Source organism: Podarcis muralis, chromosome 12, assembly GCF_964188315.1.
Source record: "Podarcis muralis chromosome 12, rPodMur119.hap1.1, whole genome shotgun sequence".
Lineage (NCBI taxonomy): Eukaryota > Metazoa > Chordata > Lepidosauria > Squamata > Lacertidae > Podarcis > Podarcis muralis.
In genome coordinates, this window is record NC_135666.1 from 54,322,619 (window position 1) to 54,345,134 (window position 22,516).

Genomic DNA, 22,516 nt, shown 5'->3' on the forward strand with positions numbered 1-22,516 from the left:
GTGATTTGTACAACTTTGGACACTTGGGTGGGTATTTCCCCACTGACTTCAGGCCGCTTAGAGCCTGTATGCATTCTGCTGTGGAGTAAAAGATTGGGGCATAGGAAGCCAGACTCTTGGTGCGTTTAGCTTTGTTGTCTTGCCTTTAACCAGCAGTAGCTGTCCAGGGTTTTGAACAGAACATTCCTGCCTGGGATGGGATCTGGGAAAGCATGGGCTCAACCATGGAGCTATGGCTTGTTCCTAGAAGATTGGGTAGATCACACAGGGGAAAGAGTTGCAAAGTCCCCATGCCCTAGTGTCATTGGCTTCTTTTAAAGCTCAAATTAGAACAATGGAAGCAACAAACGGCCTCGGCCCAGTATACCTGAAGGAGCGTCTCCACCCCCATCATTCTGCCCGGAAGCTGAGGTCCAGCACCGAGGGCCTTCTGGCGGTTCCCTCATTGCAAGAAGCAAAACTAAAGGGAACCAGGCAGAGGGCCTTATCGGTAGTGGCACCCGCCCTGTGGAATGCCCTCCCAGCAGATGTCAAAGAGATAAACAACTACCTGACATTCAGAAGACATCTTAAGGCAGCCCTGTTCAGGGAAGTTTTTAATGTATGAAATATTAGTGTATTTTTGGTCTTTGTGGAAGCCGCCCAGTGTGGCTGGGGAAACCCAGCCAGATGGGTGGGGTACAAATAAATAAATAAATTAATAATAATAATAATAATAATAATAATAATAATAATAATAATAATAATAATTAACAATCACACATCTTCCCGAGTGCATCTGTTTTGGCCCTTTGGCATCAAACAATTGGCACTGGTTTCAGATTCCTGGCTGTGGACGTCAGCCTGGCTCTTCCCTAATGCAAAAGCCCCCCACGCTTCTGCAAAAAGGAAACTAACATGGAGAACTCCCCAAATCTGCATCAGACACAGTGGGAGGGGTTCTGAAAATGCAGACAGTCCCAGCACAGGAATTCCAACCGGCTTTGGTACTTATGGAATAAATAATATCAGATTTGGCCTTCTTCTAAAATGCTACTTGCCTGGTTGGGAAAAAAGAAATACCCCTGACTTCTGTTTAGATCAGGCATAGGCCAACTCGGCCCTCCAGATGTTTTGGGACTACAGCTCCCATCATCCCTAGCTAACAGGGATGATGGGAATTGTAGTCTCAAAACATCTGGAGGGACGAGTTTGCCTATGCCTGGTTTAAATCCTAGAGTTCAACCCCCTACAAATATCTGACCAACAAGCTGCACTAAAAAGAAATTAGCACACAACAAATGGTAAAATAAAGCTTTAAGCCAAAGTTTCTCAGATGAGAATTTTCAGCACAAATCCAGGGGTAGGAACTTTGTTTCCTTCTACCAATAACGGCAATGTTTGCATCGAATTTGCTGTCCAATTTTGAGGAGGAGGCGTCATTTTTGTTCAGCACTAACAAAAAGTTTTACAGAGACACACACACACAAATTAGAATCTGTTGTGACTGGATGTTACAACGTAATGGCAAACAATATAAATGGATTTGCAAGTGGGCCCTAACCAATTGCTACACTGATATATATATTTCAGCCCCCAAATAGTCCCCAGGGCAGTTTTGAGATTAAACACATGTGATTACTTATATACAGCGTGTGCAATGGGCGATTCATCTCTATCCAGCGCGTTCACATTTCTTTTATTTATTTATTTGTATTCTTTAGCCAACTTAATGTTGCTCACTCGTGTAAGCAAGTTTCTGGATTGCATTCCAGTCAGTGGGGTTTAGGAAGGAATTTTGCATGTCGGAAACTCTACAAAATGGTAATGACTGCCAACAACCACTGGGAGCCTAACACTAAACACATAGAGAGAGAGAGTTTGAATTATTTCCCACCAAGAGCATTCCACCAATGGACAGTCTCACTTCTCCTCCATAACTACATAGACATGAGGATACATGATTCATCACTGTCGAAAACCACTATGGTACACAACATATGGGAGAAATGCAATCAGTGTGTCCTTATTTCACATTAACTGGGACTTTGCCATCATGGAGGACATCTAAATACCCTTCTAAAAGTACTTAAGATGCCTTGAAATGTGTTGATCTGAAATAGTGAGAGCATGTCACTGTGATCCAGCAAAGAAACTGGTGGATCAGAACTAAGGAGGATTCAAACATGGACCAAACCACACATTCATTGGTGGGGGGGGGGGGTCATTTGGCAAAGTCATCTATCTTTCACCCTCATGTAAAGAGCTTTAAACTGAAAGTAGCCATGGCATATCAGAGATTAGTAACACGTCAAAAGCCTTTCGTGAAGACAACGAAAATTAAAGACTTCAAATACTTAAAGTTTCTTACTGACACTGAAAGTGCTGTGTAAATAACAAGCAACACACACACAGTTTTCATATGCTCCCACAAGTCATTTGAATGGCACCCAAAACATTCCTGCCACAGACTAACAGTCCCCCCTTCATTTGAAAGCACTGTCTCTTCCCTTTTTCTTGAACCCTTTCCCACCAACATCACCCAGTTCCAACTCTCCTTGGATCTTGCGTGCTGACCGTTTCCAAATGGCAGGGATCATTCAACTGGCCACATTCATTCAGTTGGTTGTTTTTATTTTGGTGACATTGTGCAATAGCTGTGAACTGCCGGTTGAAGTTTGTGAAATACATTATGGCCACTAGATGGAAGCATTGCTTGCTTCCTTACGACATGCCGTGAGTGTTTTTCCTTGCCTCCAGTTTTCCTTGGCCAAGAACATGGATTCATGTTCATATTTATAAATACACTATTCAAATGCAGCAAATGGTTCGGCACAAATGTGGCAAATTTTCTGTACAGTTGGCTGGAATGATATGCACTTACCCCTCATATTGAGGGTACTGTTGAGTGGGCTTCCTCAATCTCAGCCCTCCAGATGTTTTTGGCCGACAACTCCCATGATCCCTAGCTAGCAGGACCAGCGGTCAGGGATGATGGGAATTGTAGTCTCAAAACATCTGGAGGGCCGAGGTTGAGGAAGCCTGCTGTTGAGTAATGGCCTAATCTGGATAATCAAAGAATTGTAGAGTTGGAAGGGACCCTGAGGGTCATCTAGTCCAACCCCTGCATGCAGGAATCTCAGCTGGAGCATCCATGACAGATGGCCATCCAACCTCTGCTTAAAAACCTCCGAGGAAGGAGAGTTCACCACTTCAACCATTTGAGCCCATGCAGTCACCAACTGAAGCTCAGAGCAGCTCATTCAAAGCCTATTTGAAAACCCCTCAGGCGTCACACATTCACATGGTTGTGTGAAGGAACACTTCAATGCTTTTGGAATGAAAACAAAACATAAAACCTGCTAGTGCTATTCCGGTATCACAAAATATTTGACCATATGTCTGCCCCTACTCCCAAAGAGTTTATCCAGGTATGTAGGTTCTGTGTATACCTACTGAAAAGAAAAGAGAAGAGAAGGTAAAGGACCCCTGGATGCTTAAGTCCAGTCAAAGGCAACTGTGGGGTGTGGCGCTCATCTTGCTTTCAGGCCGAGGGAGCCGGTGTTTGTTCACAGACAGCTTTCTGGGTCATGTGGCCAGCAACGGAACACCATGACTGAAACCAGAGCAGTGCACGGAAACGCCGGTTACCTTTCTGCCAGAGCGGTACCTATTTATCTACTTGCACTTTGACGTGCTTTCGAACTGCTAGGTTGGCAAAAGCTGGAACAGAGCAACGGGAGCTCACCCCGCCGCAGAGATTTGAACCGTCAACCTTCTGATCGGCAAGCCCAAGACGCTCAGTGGTTTAGACCACAGCGCCACCCACAGCGGTGGTTGGTGCCCATTAGGACTTGTGGGACAGAAAGCGGGGAGTTCATCAGTAGTTGGAGCCAGAGCCAAATACTCTTATTATGTTTTCATTTGTTGGAAGCTACCCAGAGTGGCTGGGGCAACCTAGTCAAATAGGCAACATATAAATAAATTATTATTGTAATTATTAAGCCACCAAGTAATGCCACTGTCTGGACTGGATATAAGTAGGAGGACGGCAGGTTTGGGGGCTGGCTGAGGGCAGAGATATTGGTGGGGCAGTGCCCCGTATTCCCAGGTAAACCAGCCTCCACTCCTTCCAAGACTGGATTTTGCCATTCCAATGGTACGTAGTGCCAATGTGAGGCACTAACAAAATGAATCTGAAACTGATGGCGCGGAACTTAATTTCTAACGATACGGTGCACAGAAGGAGCTAGCTATTTTAAAATTAAAATCATGATAAGCAGTCTAATTAACTCCTGGGGGGATATAATTTGCAAAATGAGATAATTCCACTTCATTGGTGGCCACGTTACACGCTGCCTTTGAAAGAAAAACATTGGCAAACAATGGTGTTTGCATGGAAAGGGTAGCAAATGTTCTGTTTTCTGAGCGCAGCTGTGCACGGGGCAAAGCTATGGAATCAGGCCCAGATGTTTTGCTGCTTCTCTCAAGAACATATCCATATGTTCCACTTCCTACGTTCCATTTTCACACAGTTTTCAAGTCATTGATAAGACGGTGCACATTTTTAAACAAGTGGGGGGGGGGAGACTGGCTAGAGTTGACTTGAAATTATCTGTTGTTGTTTTGGAGTGAAAAACACTTAATTAACCAAGATATGTCTGTTTTTCATCCAACTCCAAGACATATAGCGCTACTTGTAGGAAGCTGCAAAGGGTCGTTTCTCTCCCCCACCTCTTTTTAGGGTATAGGATGCTCACTATTCTAGGGACATGGGTGGTGCTGTGGGTTAAACCACAGAGCCTAGGACTTGCTGATCAGAAGGTTGGTGGTTCGAATCCCCGCGACGGGGTGAGCTCCCATCGCTTGGTCCCTGCTCCTGCCAACCTAGCAGTTTGAAAGCACATCAACGTGCAAGTAGATAAATAGGCACCACTCTGGCAGGAAGGCCTCTCTCCTGCATTCTTAGCCAGCTGCTTCTCTGCACACCCCTCTCGTGCTCCTTGTCCCTTCTGTGTTTTTCCTTCCCTCCCCACTTAAAACGTGGTTACAAAGCACGGATCCATATGGATCCTCAGGATGTTTGCATTGGGTCACCCCAAATTCACCATTAGATCACATTACATGTCCACGGCTACAGCCTGCACCAAAAAAATCACGCACCCACTGTTGCCTGGGGCTGCAATAGTGCAAAAATGTGGTTACAAAGCATGGATCCTCAGGATCTTTGCATTGGGTCACCCCAAATTCACCATCAGATCACATGTCTGTGGCCACAGCATGAAGCACAAAAATGATACATCCACTGTTTCATTCAGAATTTTCCCCCTTGTTTTCCTCCTCTAAAAACGATGTGCGTGTTATGGTCAGGTGCGTGTTATAGAGCGAAAAATACGGTAATATGCCATTCTTGGAAGAGGAAATAGTTCCCAGGCTTCAGCGAACACCAACTTGCAAAACTTCCAGAGATCGTTTACCAGCTGTAACTGAGCATTTGAATGTTTTTGTGTGATTGGCAGGACCAGCGCTAATGAGATATTAATATTTCCCTTCAACAACCAAAGACCAAAGACTGCAAAAGGGCAAGGACCTGGAATATCCCCATGAATATTACACTCACAAAGTCTATCCTCTGCAAAGACACAGAGGCTTTTCCTAAGGCAAGGAGACTGTGGACATTTGCAGAATTGAATTTCCTAATGAATAGGGTAGCTTAAGGGACTTATAAGAGCTGTTCTAGCTGCATGGTGGAATGACGAGTATAATGAACTCTGAAAAGAAATGATGAAACTATCCCCAGAGAACAGGAACAATCCCCCAGAATGAGACAGACTAAGTCCAGCAAAGAAAAACGCTCTTATGCATCCAAGGAGATTAATGTTGTGTATCATTACATTAAAGTTCCCTTCTCAAACTGTACAGGCCACTAAACTAGTGTCCCAGGGAATGACACAGCAGAAATGAGCCAGCAGCGGCCGCAAAAGTGCACTTAAGTGCAATATCCAGCTGAATGAGACGTCTCATTTGATTCTCTCATTAATTCATTTATATTGAGAGCCATTATCTTTTGCAATGACAGCAGCAACAACTTGAACGAAAAAAGACAGCTCTAACCTCTGTGTGTGTGTGCATGTCCATTATGTATCTGTGTGTGTGTGTGTGTGTGAGAGAGAGAGAGAGAGAGAGAGAGATACCTCTCTCACACAGACACTTACCGTATTTTTTGCTCTATAAGACTCACTTTTTCCATCCTAAAAAATAAGGGGAAATATGTGTGTGTCTTATGGAGCGAATGCAGGCTGCACAGCTATCCCAGAAGCCAGAACAGCAAGAGGGATTGCTGCTTTCACTACGCAGTGATCCCTCTTGATGTTCTGTCTTCTGAGATTCAGAATATTTTTTTTCTTGTTTTCCTCCTCCAAAAACTAGGTGCGTCTTGTGGTCTGGTGCGTCTTATAGAGCGAAAAATACGGTAATTCTAGGATATCATTAGAGTGCATATTAGAAAGCAAGACTGGGGTGGCATGGCTATAAGAACCTCATCTGCCCACCCGTCGCCTACTCCAAATCTCTCAAAGATATGAGCTCAGCATTGCATTCTTTGTTTATTATTTAAAACACTTCTATCCCACTTTTCCTCTCCACAAAGGAGTTGTTCAAAGCAGCATACAAATGAAAAGTACATTTGCTTCTGCACAAGGACTTACCATTCTGTACAAGCCGCTTTTGTTCTCCTGCCGTCGCCTTGGACTCCGACTCCTTTTCCACCTGAGTTGCATTTTTCCCTTGAGAAGCTTCATGTTTGCTGCCAGCCGTTTGGCGAGTCCCATTCACATTAGTCTTGCTGGCTTCCGTGCTCTTGCTTTCTCCCGAATTGCCTTCTTTACTACTGTCTGGCTTGGGGGCAGTGGTTTCCTCAGCCGGCTTTTTCCCTTCGCTTTCTTCCGTTTTCTTGTCGTCCGTTCCCTGCTGAGCATTCTCCTCGGCCTCTTTCTTGGCTTTCTCTTCTGCATCCTCGGCAAAAGCAAGGACAACAGTGAATGGCAGGAGGGGGAGAGAAACCATCAGTCAGAAGGACAACTCTCCTCTCCGCAGCCCCAGCCCACACAGCCCATGGTCAGGAATGATGGAGGTTGCAGTTCAGCAATATGCTCACAGGTCCTGCCCATCTCACCAGGTGACTAAGACCACAATCCTAAGCATGTTTGTAGAATCACAGAACGTTAGTATAATAATAATAATAATAATAATAATAATAATAATAATAATAATAATAATTTATTTGTACCCTGCCCATCTGTACCCAGCCACTCTGGGCGGCTTCCAACGAAGATTAAAAATACATTAAAATGTCACACATTAAAAGCTTCCCTGAACAGATGCAGAGCAATGTTTCCCAAACTTGGGTCTCCAGCTGTTTTTGGACTACAACTCCCATCATCCCTAGCTAGCAAGACCAGTGGTCAGGGATGAAGGGAATTGTAGTCCAAAAACAGCTGGAGACCCAAGTTTGGGAAACACTGATGTAGAGATATGACAGGCATCCACTCTCTGCCGTTTCTGGAAACAGCTGGATACATTTTTGTTCTGACAGGCTCTGCCAGCTGCATAATCACATCTTTACAATGAGTATTCACTTAGAGATGCACTGAACTCTTAAGGTCCTTTGCAACATAGAAGCTTTCCCCATACACACACACAGACACCATCAAAATCCTGAGTATTTTGAAAGTTCTATGCAATGAGCTCACTTGTTCTTACCTTTGGTTGCTTGTGCTTTCCACTTCTCCCGGTTTTGTTGCACCACCTCAGTCCAGGTGCTTTTGAAACCTTTGAAGTCCACAGTGAGAATGGAGCAGTTGAGAGAGGCACTTCCTTCTGACCCAGTACTCTTGACACTTGATCTTTTAACTTCTGAAGGGCTAATGCTATTCAGACTGAGAGAGCACAAGATAAAAGGCGTTAATATTGTATCCAGATAGACCCAGAGCATAGATGCTAAAGAGACTTTAGGAGCAAAATGTCCATTTTCTTCATCCACTAACTTGACCCTTTCTCCGATTGAGCTTTCCTATCCACCCTCCTGCTGAGGGACGCGGGTGGTGCTGTGGTCTAAACCACAGAGCCTAGGGCTTGCCAGCCGATCAGTAGGTCGGGGGTGGGGGTGGGAAACTAAACCCTTTGGAGTTGCAATTTTGCCTTGGTCCTGAGTCTTTTTTCAATGTTGGGCAATTTCCAAGCAAGAGCCAGGATGGGTCAGACGTGGCAAATGGCCTCATTGGTGATGAATGTCTAAAGTGAAAAACTCAGAAAACCATTTTGACATGAGCAATGGCAATCTGGATTTGCCAAGCCACTTGACGCACCAGGAAGGTCATATAAATCAACCATTTTCAAAATCCAGCAAGTCCAACTATTGCATGTAGCAAACTTGCTGTATCTAAAGGTTGTGTATAACTTTATCTAGAAGCGTTGATCACTATCTGACCAAAACCTTTATCTTGTTAATTTTATTCATCTAATGGTCCTCTAATGGTCCTGTTATATATGTCAATTTGGAATATTGCCTGGCCACTTTAGAAAACATGGGTTTACCACTGTATGCAACATCTGGAACTGTAGGGGATCTTAATGTATCCCTTAAATGTTATCCATCCCCACCATGATGAAGTTCTCTTCACAAAGTAAATATTCCCCATCCAGCCATTGGGACATAAGCTGTATGATCTTGTCTTAACGCCTAGATTTACTCCAGTAGGACAATTACTGAATACATTTCATGGTCTATCAAGCATAGCTACATTCTTCCCTCTTTAGCCATAAAGTTAATTACATATAGATTATTAGCCATATTTACTATAAATAAAAAGGTTCTCCCAAGCTCCATAAGAAGAGAAGCTTTGGGACATGGCATGAACATTCTGCATTCCCTTCTCGTAGTTGAGAAGCTTCTGTGCACATGAAACAGGGCCAGCTCTGCCATTGGACAGAGTGAGGCTGATGTCAGGCAACCATTTTTCGGTATTATGAAGTTGTTAGTTTAATTTAATTTGTTGTTGCTGCATGTTTACAACTATAGCAGGATGAGATTTTCTGCCTTAGGTACCAGAATAACGTTGGCCTTGACTTGATGTCAGGATGAGGTACCATTTTCTGTTCTGCCTCAGTCTTGGGGTGGCCCTGAATGGGGCTCCAGATTCCAACCATTAAGTTCAAGAGAATTGGGAGCTGAGCTGTCAATGGAAAATGAACGTAGATACCGACCTGGAACGCCTAAACCCTGTCATGCCAGAGTGGGAGGCTTCCTCAATGAGAGGTGTTACAATCTTCTCTGTCATGTCAGTCAGCACAGTGAAAGTGGGCTCCACAATGAAATCAATAAAACCTGGAAAAGGCACACAAAGGCAAGAGGATCAGCTACACTGGTGTCAATGTGTTTGTCAATATTCATAAAGAAATACCTGCAGGAAAATGCGTCAATAGCTCACAGTGTGAATCCTCGCACAGGCATTAACATCTCATTGTAAGATTATTCTTTAAAACGGTGAAAATAATTTGCTGCAGTTCAACACATGGCAGATGGGACTGAGATTGTTTTGTGTGGGCTTTGTGGGAATCTGAGTCAAATTCCAAGTACAGCTGGTTGATGAGTCTGACCCAGCTTGGAGGATGAAATTTATGGAAATGCTCTAATAACAAAGCTAGGAATGTTTCGTGGTCATGAAGTGTGCAAGGAAAAGTGGCACGTAGCTTCCCTTGCACTCTGTTCGTCTAAACTTTGCATTTGACTTACCAGCAAGAGTTATCAGAGGTAATGTCATGTATTTTCTGTAAATCAAACCTGATGTTCAGTTATTAGGTCGTTTTGGATGAATAATATAATAACATAAATTGGCTAGTAAGGAAGGCTTATTATCAAAAGTAAGTATCTTGTGGTATAGGGTGCATATTTCAGAGTAGGAAAATTGGAAACCTCTGTTTATGTATTATTCACCATTTGCAGAGCAAATTAAACAAATTGGGTGCTATGTTACAGAAATGTCTAAAGAAACACCATCCTTGTTAAAAAATATGACCGCTAATGTCAAATGTAATTACAATTTCCCATAATCCACTTATTTAATTTCGTTTGCATGGGACACGGAACCCACTTTCCATCAGCTAGGAGTCATTATATCTTAGCTTTTATATCAGGAAATGAAAGTAATCAGAGCTACCATTTAGACTGAGCAGTGGTTCCTAAATCAACTTCCATGTATCATCTGTGGCATAAAGCCTACACTAGCAGTCCCCTTCTGCCTCCTTCCTTTCTCCCAGTCCACAAACAACCTCAGAGGATGTTCTGCAGAAGTACTCATCATCCAGCAGACATTAAGGTCTGTTCCACACATTATATTTTTTATGTATACAATCATACTTTTAAAAATGTGGCGCTGCAGGTTTAAACCACAGAGCTTGAACTTGCTGATCAGAAGGTTGGTGGTTTGAATCCCCGTGACAGGGTGAGCTCCCATTGCTCGGTCCCTGCTCCTGCCAACCTAGCAGTTCGAAAGCACGTCAAAGTGCAAGTAGATAAATAGGTACCACTCCGGCGGGAAGGTAAACAGCGTTTCCGTGTGCTGCTCTGGTTCGCCAGAAGCGGCTTAGTCATGCTGGCCACATGACCCGGAAGCTGTACGCCAGCTCCCTTGGCCCATAAAGCGAGATGAGTGCCGCAACCCCAGAGTCGGTCACGACTGGACCTAGTGGGTCCCTTTACCTTTACTTAGACATGTGCAGGGAGCGTCCTGAAGGAGCGTCTCAATCCCCATCGTTCAGCCCGGACACTGAGATCCAGCGCCGAGGGCCTTCTGGTGGTTCCCTCATTGCGAGAAGTAAGGTTACAGGGAACCAGGCAGAGGGCCTTCTCGGTAGTGGCGCCTGCCCTGTGGAATGCCCTCCCAGCAGATGTCAAAGCAATAAACAACTATTTTACTTTTAAAAGTCATCTGAAGGCAGCCCTCTTTAGGGAAGTTTTTAATGTTTGATGCTGTACTGTTTTTAATATTCAGTTGGAAGCCGCCCAGAGTGGCTGGGGTATAAATAATAAATTATTATTATTATTATTATTATTATTATTATTATTATTATTATTATCTTTCGTAATATGGCGCCCTATGTGAGGCCAAAATTTGGCGCCTCCAAATGGATCCTCTCAATTTTGCACCCACCCCTTGGCTTGGCGCGCTGTGCGCCTAAATCTGGTGCTGAGATGTAAAATGGAAACGTAAGGGGAGCCCTGTTGGATCAGCCCAAAGGCCCATTTAGTCCAACATCCAGTTCCCACACTATTGCATTTTTAAAAAGTGAAACCAAACTGATGGAGGAAATGTCCTGAGTTCAAGTGGGGGAAGGGCAGTGAAGAGGGATTGGAGGGGTGGGGGGCAGGGGTGCCAACTTGACCAAAATATTGGGGGGCAGGTAAGCCCTGCCCCACAAAATCGATCACATGAAGCAGTGCACGCACACCATCTGAATGGCAATGCCCATCAACCTTGGGGGGCCCAGCCCCCTAAAATATTTTATTGGGGGGGGACAAAGATCCCTCAGCTCCTAGGAGTTGGCTCCTTTGGTGGGGGGATACATGCCAACGCAGTGACAGCCTGCAAAAGTGCAATAAGTGATCCACAAATGGCCTGTCTGCTTTCTATACAAGAGCTCCTATGTGCAATCTTTTCCCTTTCTCAGCATCTTCCCTTCCAACTGAAGCAGTTCACTAGGTAGGGAGGAGCCACCAAGAGCTTCCTGGGCCTATCACCTATTGAGAGGGAAAGGGGTAGGACACAGGCAGCAAGGAGGTTGGTGCGGAGCAAATGCACTGGCAGAGCAAATCCAGTGCTCCTGCTGGCGAATTTGCACTGCACCAGCCTCCCTGCCTTCTCTCCCCTACCCCCCCCTCTCTCCAAGCTAAGCAGCAGTGGCCCACCTGTTGGGAAATTCTAGCAGTGGCTCAACTGCTTCTGCATTCCTCAAAATTGAAGCAGCAAAGGCTACCTTCTCTTCATCCCTGAGTGGGAGGAAAGACACTCGAGTGCAGCCTTTCTCAACCTGTGGGTCCCCAGATGTTGTTGAACTACAACTCCATCACCCCTAGCTAGCAAGGCCAGAGCTCAGGGATGATGGGAGTTGTAGTCCGACAACATCTGGGGACCCACAGGTTGAGAACTGCTGTGTCTAGTGCATGAACAGGAGGAGGAGGAGGGAGAGGCCACTGCTGTCACCGCCAACCAGAAACGTGAAAGCTGAGAGCGCATGAAACACCGTAGGTGGTCAGTAGTGCGGTTTCGGAATCACCTAAGATAAGCCTTTGTTCCTGATCAACATTTTAAAAAGAATCCAGGGACCAGTTAGTTAATTCACAGCAGTTTCAGATATCTCAGCATGGCATAAACGCCATGTGATCATCAGTGTTTGCCCAGCACGTTCAGAAAGTGTGGGCTTTCTCCTTGCCAAGCAAAGGGCAGAAATGAAAGGATGTCACTACACTGATCAGTGAAAAAAGGCACTGATGACAACAAGGAGCAAAGTCTCCAATCAAACAAGCCTCCCACAGCCTCCGAGAGAAGAAAAAGCGTTTGCATCTTTTAAGCTTCCTGTTGAGCAACAGAAAATTCTTGGCTTGGTGTTCTGCAGCAATTTGGCCTGACTGACGAGAGAGCAGACTGGATTTTCAGATATTGGCGCTGGACTCGTGGTGAAATACCGTCCTTAGAAAATAAGCTGGTCTTCAAAAACAGGCCTTGACAGTTAAATTGCTTCATTTCACCCGTGAAAACAGTTCTCTGGATGCAGAGGGGAACTCAGCCCCAAATGTTTGATTGTATGGTACGTCTTGTAAGAGAAATAACACCAACTACGCTTCATCAGAAAATTTCTGTCAGTGACATAAGGTGAACAATAACATTCTTCCATTGACAGCATCTTAAAAAGCAGAGACATCACCTTGCCAACAAAGGTCCGTATAGTAAAAGCTATGGTTTTCCCAGTAGTGGTGTATGGAAGTGAAAGCTGGACCATAAAGAAGGCTGATCGCCGAAGAATTGATGCTTTTGAATTATGGTGCTGGAGGAGACTCTTGAGAGTCCCATGGACTGTAAGAAGATCAAACGCATCCATTCTGAAGGAAATCAGCCCTGAGTGCTCACTGGAAGGACAGATCGTGAAGCTGAGGCGCCAATACTTTGACCACCTCATGAGAAGAGAAGACTCCCTGGAAAAGACCCTGATGTTGGGAAAGATGGAGGGTGCAAGGAGAAGGGGACGACAGAGGACGAGATGGTTGGATAGTGTTCTCGAAGCTACCAGCATGAGTCTGACCAAACTGCGGGAGGCAGTGGAAGACAGAAGTGCCTGGCATGCTCTGGTCCATGGGGTCATGAAGACTAAATGACTAAACAACAACAACATTCACTTCTGACTTCAGCTCTGAGGTGAGAAACTTGCATTGGTGGATAGGAAATAGGGAGGGGGGTGGATATGATAGTTCTTGATTCAATCGCAGCCGCTATATAAAGTCATTAGACAATTGCCCACTGAGCAGCAGACTGAGAAATGAATATTTTAAAATGTTAGAGCCTGAGATTTACAAAGAGAATGTGATTATTAATGCCGGTTAGAGGCAGTAAACTTCCGCAAATTAAATAAAATGTAACTGAATAAATCAGCCTTTAGTACGGATTGAGTGCTTGCTTCGTTTGCCGTAATTGCCTTTGCTAATGGCATAATTTGCCATTAATTCTCCATTGATTTGGGCAATGGATACGAGCCTTTTTACTAAAGGTCAAATGCTGCCAAAAAAAGAAGACCAAGGGGTAAAGTTCTCTCCTTCGCGGTCTTGTGACAAGTCATTCCAGCCAATTCTGCATATTACCTACTCTGGCTCATAGCAACTCTCTAAGGTCTTGGGACATGAGAACCTTTTAACCACAGGTTCCAGGGATATAACTAGGTCTTTATTGATACAAAGCAGAAAAAAATTTACTGAACTATGGCCAGATCTGAAATATGACCTGGCTTCCATCAAAATTTCTTGGATGCTTCACCTGAGCAAGAACATACATACAGTGGTACCTTGTTTCTCAAACACCTTGGTACTCAAACTCCTTGGTTCTCAAATGTGAAAATCCGGAAGTAAATGTTCTGGTTTCCGATAAGGTTGTCAGCTATTGTTTCCGGGGCACCTGCACCAATCAGAAGCTGTGCCTTGGTTTTCGAACATTTCGGAAGTTAAACTGACTTCCGGAATGGATTAAGTTTGGCGCTTTTGTTTTTGCTATTTATTTTTGTTTCTGAGGATTTTCAGGTTAATTTGTTTTTGTGACTGTGTGGAGCCCAGTTCAGCTACTGACTGAATGTGTAACTGCGGAAATGGATAAAAGCCTCTCATCCAAACAATGACTATCATCAGTGCAGGTAAGAAAAAAAATGAATTTTAATTTTTATCATCTACAATACTGTCTTATTTATTTTATAGTACAGTACATTGTTTATTGCTTTCATTTTATGGCTCAATGGTCTCATTGGATAGTAAAATTCATGTTAAATTGCTGTTTTAGGGGTTGTTTTTAAAAGTCTGGAATGGATTAATTCATTTTGCATTACTTTCTATGGGAAAGTGTGCCTTGGTTTTGGAAGGCTTTGGTTTTGGAACGGACTTCTGAAACGGATTAAGTTTGAGAACCAAGGTACCACTCTACTGTGCTTTAAGCAATTCCCCCTTTCTTACTTTCCCTTTTGCAGAGTTTTTGTGACCACTTTCTCCTTCTTCCTCACTTGGGAAATGTATTCTTTCTGGATGTACTTACCTACTTGAGACTGAGGAACCATGGTGGATTTACGGTCGCACAAAGGGGAAAAAGGAAGCCCTAGCTCTGCTTCTTTGTCACCCTGAAGAATAAAGAGAAAGAACAAAAAGAAGATTAGTACAAACCAGGAACGTAAAGGGCATAAGTCATGTTCTTGTTCACTTTGCAGTCATTTGCATGGGAAATGCACAGAAAAAACTCCCAGTGCACTGTGATCTTAGCCAATATATTGACACTGGGTGCAATAAGAGAGGTACATGTTGTCTGCAAGACTGCCTATAATTGCATCCGCTCATGTAGATTGCAGCCTAGAAGCAGAGATATATTCAGTGAGACTTTGGCTCTTTTTTAAAAAAATAAGGGGCAGCAGATTTCTCCCTCTCCCCTTATTCCAATGTCCTATCAAATGGTGCTTTAGAAACAGTCTTGTGTTTCCAAAACAGATTGCCATAAAGCCTGAGGACGTGGAGCGAGAGGCAAAGTTGCCAACTGACTTGTGGGAGTGGGGTAGGCACCCTTGCCTTGGTCCACAGAAATACTCCATCACAATATTACACATGAAACATGAGTAATCAGTGGGGCAGTGAGCATACTTTGGCCTTTTATGAACTACTGGAATGTTCTAAAGGATATTTAGCTGCAACAGGGCTTTCTGTGAAGAAATGAACACACTCTGGCCTGGTTCAGACATAACAACAATAGAATGCTTCTATTAGGACAAACTAGTATGAGTGATGGAGCTATATACTCTCCCCTTTGCACATGCAGGGAGGAGATTTATGCCTTAGGGACAAGCTTGGGAGTAAAACAAAATGGGAAACTGTGATGTAGAACAAGCCAGGAACAAAAGCTTTAAATCTCCTCCCTTCAAGGGGAGGGGGAGAATGTGAGCCCACAGCTCAGGCTGGCTCACACCAGCTTACAGCAACAGATCATGCCCTGTTGTCACATCTGAACTGGGCATAGGATATGCTATGTTATTAGGATTTTCATTGTTGTATTTACTGATCATCCGATGTAAGCACACAGATGCCTGTGTTGAATTCCGCTAGGAAAAGGATGGAGAGAAACTCCTCCCTCCACATCTTTCTAAAGGACAGTAGACATCTCCCCGCACAGGGGAGCCAACTTGGGCAGGTCACACGTGCTCCCCAGTCAGGTTTTGAGGTCTCACAAGGCCTTGAGACCACAGAACCTGACTTCTGGTGGCGAGGCTTCAGAGATGCTCTCCAAGGCCTCATGAGACTTCAGAAGTTGCATTGGGGGCCCTGCAGTGTGGGTGCTCAGCACCTGCAACAATTTTTTGTGGGTGCTCAGGCACCCAGATTCCCTTTTAGTCGGCGGCCCTGCCCCCACAGCAGTATTTCATGCAATTGCGATGTCAACAAAGGCAGTAAGAAGATGCTACCCTACATATGTCCTACATAGCCGCCCTGAGTCTGGCCTTGGCTGGGGAGGGCGGGGTATAAATAAAATTTATTATTATTATTATTATATGTAAATATTAAGTGGTTGTTGTTGTTTAGTCATTTAGTCATGTCCGACTCTTCGTGAGCCCATGGACCAGAGCACGCCAGGCACTCCTGTCTTCCACTGCCTCCCGCAGCTTGGTCAAACTCATGCTGGTAGCTTTGAGAACACTGTCCAACCATATCGTCCTCTGTCGTCCCCTTCTCCTTGTGCCCTCCATCTTCCCCAACATCAGGGTCTTTTCCAGGGAGTCTTCCAGGGAGATGGCCAAAGTATTGGAGCCTCAGCTTCATGATCTGTCCTTCCAGTAAGCACTCAGGGCGGATTTCCTTAAGAATGGAGAGGTTTGATCTTCTTGCAGTCCATGGGACTCTCAAGAGTCTCCTCCAGCACCATAATTCAAAAGCATCAATTCTTCGGCGACCAGCCTTCTTTATGGTCCAGCTCAAGATGCTACCCTACATATGTCCTACATAGCCGCCCTGAGCCCGGCCTTGGCTGGGGAGGGCGGGGTATAAATAAAATTTAGTAGTAGTAGTAGTAGTAGTAGTAGTAGTAGTAGTAGTAAATATTAAGTGGAGTGCTACCCAAATAACATGGAAAGAAAGAAAAGCAGCTTCATTTTTGCAAGTTACCTGTCTGAAAAACTCCTCTAGCAGGGACATGGTCCAGCGATGATGGAGGTCCCATGCCTTGGCAGGATGACTGATGTCGGCTGTATGCAACATCAGCGATAAGGCTTTCGGTTTGTCAATTCTGCAAATGCAAACAGTGGTATAAATTAATCGTCGTGCCGTAAGACTGGAAACCAACTGTGAAACAAGGAAATGAGGCTATTAAAACCTTTGACAGGCAGAGACAACCCGTTCTAGTTTTGCCTGCATCATTCTCCTTGTTGAGTCCTACAAGGGCAAGACTAAGAGTAAGGAGGGGGCTGATAGGCAGTGGTTTCAAGTAAGACTCTGGCAGGCAGAGCCGGCATTAGTGGCGCAGTGCTCCGCTTGCCCTAAAGGACCAGCCACCACTGTTTTTAGTGCTTCTTCTCCACAACAAAGGGATGGATTTCTTTTATCCATGCTCAGTTTTAATCCTTGCCAATCTGGAACGAAGTGTGTCTGTGCGCATGTGTGAATTCACTCGCTGTGAAAAGAAATAGGCATGGACATGAAAGGATGCTGTCTTCCCCCTCAGAGAGATGCTTTTGAAGCTTGTTTAATGAAGTGGCAAAGTACCAGCTGGAACACACCCCTCCCCTCCGCACAGTGTCACAAGGTGACTCACCCTTCTGGCTGCTGCAACGCATTCTTCATGGCTTTGATTTGCTGGAAGTGACAGGACATATCTGTGGCCAACACCATCTCAATCACCAGAGTCCTAAATTCTCTTTTGGGTAGATATCCAGTTAAGAAGAGGTGGAGAAGAAGAGGGAGGGAGACAGAAACATGTAAGAAACACTTCTTTTGTTTCTCTATCTACAAATTATTTATCACATTCTCGCTGTACACTCCGATGTGCGTCACTGAGTACTTCACATTATCTTTTTTTTCCTGGGGCTTAAGGGCAGAGAGGAATATCTGCTGCAGATACCAATACCAGACCTGAAGTGAGCAAGTTAGTCAGATGATGTAGCCGCGCTTGCTAGGAGATAACCTTGACATCAGGGCACTCTGTTTTCTTTGAAACGCAAAGCTCCTGAATCACCAAGCCCTGTTTAAATATGATGCTGAGCAGGCTAAAATTACACAAGGCCTAAATTTGGGAAGGAAAGAGGAGCTTCATCTAATAGGTCCAGATTAAAAAAAATGAGACTAAATTGTAGATTGTACTTGAGGACTTTATACAATTTCATTTCTCTATTATCTATACTGGGCACCCAGGGTGTGTGGGGTGTTAGGAGAGGGGTAGTTTCTTGGGGGGGGCACATCACACTCCTTCTGTGGTAGTTTACTTACCCTTTCTTCCCACCCTGCACTTAGCTCGCACCCGTGACTCCTAGAATCTGTCCAATAAACACACAAAACGTAACCAACGAAAAAGGAAAAGAGGTCCATACATGTATAAGTATCTATTCCACCTGTCTGTTCAAATAGTCCAATAATCGACATGAAGGGTTGTTACAGTTCCACAGAATCCTTTCACAGAGTCTCAGACAAGGATTTCCGGAATATTAGCTTTAATATTAGCCGGAATAGATACTTATACATCTCATCAACTGACTAGAGAATGAACTGATCCACTGGGTCTTCTGCTTTTTTCGTTGAACTTTATGAGACTTCTGTTGCAATCTACAAATTGATACAATGAATAGTATACCTTAGTTATTCAAAAGTACAGCCGGTTATGTTTTGTGTGTTTACAGAGTATGTTCCACGTAACCATAGGTTTGTTGTTGTAGCTTTGTGAATGTCCTAGAATCTGTCAACATGTGACAGCAGCCACACCCTGGAAATGGCTTTGACTCACCGACTAATTCAGGTGAGAGTAGCCGATGGGTCCCAAACCCTCATTCGTTTATGGACTTCCCCTGCATGCAAATACAAGCTCTGGCAGATTGAGTGGATGAGACCAGAAGTGGGTCCAACGTCAAGAAGGTAGTTTGTGCACATGCTCTGGAAGGAAGGTTGGGGCATCAACCTGGGAAGGTAGCCCATCTAGGAGAAGGACAACTCTGATCCTAAACCTCTGCTGCCTTGCTGGATATCTTTGGGAGAAGAAAAGGCCAAGGAGTGAATCCTATACAAATCCAGAGTGGAGTCCCTAAGACAGTTGGATAGCGCCTTGTATGCTATGCCTTCTTCCAGCATCTTTTGCAACCAAGCTGGTGCCAAACGTATTGCTCTGCTTTCCTTTGTTCCACTTCAGTAAAGCCAAGAGCAGCCCAGGATCCCCAAATACATTGCCCAGGCTTGTGTCCTATGGAAGTCACGTCGGTGCTACTAACACAGAGGTTTGACTTCACTCCTGGAAACACACTCCATTGCGTCTTGAGGCAGACGGATGCCAACAAAACAATATTGGGCACCCCACATCTTGCCAGATATTGTGAGGTATGTGGAGCCAGTCTTTTTCTTACCCTTTTCTGGGGAAAAGGGGTCCAAGTTGCAAGTTTACGGTAACTGATGCTAAGGCACTGTAAAGGTAAAGGTAAAGGGACCCCTGACCATTAGAAGAAGAAGAAAAAGAGTTTGGATTTGATATCCTGCTTTATCACTACCTGAAGGAGTCTCAAAGCGGCTAACAGTCTCCTTTCCCTTCCTCCCCCACAACAAACACTCTGTGAGATGAATGGGGCTGAGAGACTTCAGAGAAGTGTGACTAGCCCAAGGTCACCCAGCAGCTGCATGTGGAGGAGCAGGGAAGTGAACCCGGTTCACCAGATTACAAGTCCACCGCTCTTAACCACTACACCACACTGGCTCTCACATTAGGTCCAGTCGTGGCTGACTCTGGGGTTGCGGCACTCATCTCGCTTTATTGGCCGAGGGAGCCTGTGTACAGCTTCCGGGTCATGTGGCCAGCATGACTAAGCCGCTTCTGGTGAACCAGAGCAGTGCACAGAAATGCAGTTTACCTTCCCACTGGAGCGGTACCTATTTATCTACTTGCACTTTGACGTGCTTTCAAACTGCTAGGTTGGCAGGAGCAGGGACTGAGCAACGGGAGCTCCCCCCGTCGTGGGGATTCAAACCACCGACCTTCTGATCGGCAAGTCCTAGGCTCTGTGGTTTAACCCACAGCGCCACCCACGTCCCTGTACTCCCATGTTAATTGAATGCTACTTGCTACATACATGTTGCCCACCAGCAAATGATCTACAACCCCAGCTTACAATGTGTGTTGGCTTGTTAACGCTGTAGCCCAATTCACACCTAAAGCCAAATATGTGTGGAACAGATATTTTAGACTGCCTGCTGTCATGTTTAAGGTCATTAAGGCCGAAGTTCAATATTTTTGAACTCTCAGAAAGGGACAGGCTTTGCTTGGATTTGAGAAGAGCTTTCTGGATGAGGCAAAAGGCCTATTTAGTCCAACATCCAGTACTCACAATGACCAGCCTGCAAGCGGAACCTGAGCACAAAAGCACTGAGAGCCAGTGTGGTGTAGTGGTTAAGAGCGGTAGTCACGTAATCTGGGTAACCGGGTTCGCGTCTCCGCTCCTCCACATGCAGCTGCTGGGTGACCTTGGGCCAGTCACACTTCTCTGAAGTCTCTCAGCCCCACTCACCTCACAGAGTGTTTGTTGTGGGGGAGGAAGGGAAAGGAGATTGTTAGCCGCTTTGAGACTCCTGAAGGGGAGTGAAAGGCGGGATATCAAATCCAAACTCTTCTTCTTCTTCTTCTTCTTCTTCTTCTTCTTCTTCTTCTTCTTCTTCTTCTTCTTCTTCTTCTAAATGAAACCTTGTTGTTGTGTTACTGTATGAGACTGCATTCAGAAATGATGCTCTTGATTCCAGCATAGACAGAAGATTTTTCTATGGTTCTGTAGTATATTGAGGAGCTGAAGAATTTTCAGTTTGGAATTGTTGCGTCAACAATGGCCACTGAAGACACCAGTCAAAACGTATTTGATATTGGTGAGAGTCTTTGAAATATCTCTCAATGAACTTTTGGGAATCAACACATTGTGTGAATCCAACGTTTTGACAAGGATTGGTATGCATTTTTTACTGGAACTCAGATTCTACTTCTTTGTACCATTCCTGGAGTGGAACAGCTCCACTTGTCAGCACTCTGCAGAGCTCATGACAGCACCAAAGAAAAATGTAAATGTTATGTCTTTTAACGTGATTTATGCTACAACTTTGACATATTGCTTCGGTACAAATTAAGGACCACTTCTCCTCTCATCATTCGCTATCAGACTTCATCCTCTGCTGATCATCCATGTACCAAGATTCCCACTGAGTACACTTGAGGGGTACACTTGAAGCAATCAGGGTGACAGCCATCAAGGTCAGTAGGGATCCTTACCTCCAATCATCCTTTGAGAGGTTAGACAGGATATTCATCTCCTCGTCATCTTGCAGAAGGCGGAACGCCGCGCTGAGGTGATGGTTTTCTAACACAGACCGATCATTGTAAAGAATGGCTGTATCTGACCTATAAAACAAAGATCCCTTAACTATAAACATAGGTTGGAATTTTTATTCTTCCTCCAATGAAGGGAATATCTTTGCTTCACATTTCAGTATCTATTCATTGGCTCTAATCGTGTTATACTGGTGTGGAACAAATGAAAAACTGAGCTGAAGGACCCGTTCAGCTCAATTCTCATTTTTTCCAAAATGAATGTACAAAGTGATACAAAAGGGACACCTGTTCATGGCATTCAGAGATGGGGAGTGGTTTGTCTTGTTCCAGAAACAGCAGAGCTCATTTTACTGGTGGCTGCCATTTTATTTACCCAGAATGCCTTTATAGTGTCAATTTGGGACATTTTAGGAAAACATGATGGCTGCCACTGGGGAGGATGCCATTTTTTAAATGATAGCTATCACCTTTCTCTAGAATATTCAACTGGAAGATTCAATGCCTAGGGAATTATGGCTAAATAAAATAGCTGTTGCCAGAAATGACTGAACAAATGAGTGCTTCCATCAATGCCACTGCAAACAGCACAAAAGAAAATGGGGGAACCCAAGAAATATGGCAGAGAGAAGTAGAACAGAACAGGGCAGGCTGTCAGGAAAAATACATATCTTTATAGGGAGTTTTGAGGCGATATTATTTGTTGTTAATGTCTTCCACTGAAAATAATTAAAAGTCTTTCTAGAATTATTTCTTCACAGTAATATAATCCAGTAATTAGTAAAGAGCCTATTTGTTCACAAACTCATCAGAAATTCAAAGCCTCTTCCTTTTTAGTATGATATTAATTAACCTTTTCACTCCATAATAAGTAGTATTTTTATTAATGATAAAGATCACTTCTGACTTAAACCAAGGATATTTAATTGTTTAAGTCCTACTTAAACAGCAATTGAAAGGTAAGCGTGGTAATACTAATAAGGCTGAAATCATGAGACTGTTATTCAACTCTTAATCAGTTCTCATCACTTAAACTGAAATATTGAAAATCTTGCACTAAAGTTATGGAGGATTATTTTTCTTCATTATTAGCTCCAAAGTGATTAGCTCCATCAATCTGAACTTCTTTTTATTCCTTCTGATTTAAGGACTGGAACCTTGCATTGAAACACACACACACAGAGCATTCCATAATA

General features: G+C 44.2%; 1 protein-coding gene across 5 annotated transcripts in view; it reads right to left on the minus strand.

Moving 5' to 3' along the window:
* The window catches only part of PDE1C (phosphodiesterase 1C), a 257,604-nt gene that overhangs the window by 22,672 nt on the left and 212,416 nt on the right, over positions 1–22,516 (minus strand). For all 5 annotated transcript variants that reach the window (XR_013390261.1, XM_077916500.1, XM_077916502.1 and 2 more), the window contains 7 exons: positions 21,264–21,392; positions 17,574–17,675; positions 16,928–17,048; positions 14,823–14,904; positions 9,244–9,364; positions 7,741–7,916; positions 6,687–6,986 (listed from right to left, as the gene is read on the minus strand). Coding sequence is in view for 4 of the 5 variants with exons in the window: in XM_077916500.1 (XP_077772626.1) it covers positions 6,687–6,986; positions 7,741–7,916; positions 9,244–9,364; positions 14,823–14,904; positions 16,928–17,048; positions 17,574–17,675; positions 21,264–21,392 (1,031 nt within the window). In the remaining variant the exon portion in view is untranslated. The remainder of the gene's footprint in view (positions 1–6,686; positions 6,987–7,740; positions 7,917–9,243; positions 9,365–14,822; positions 14,905–16,927; positions 17,049–17,573; positions 17,676–21,263; positions 21,393–22,516) is intronic.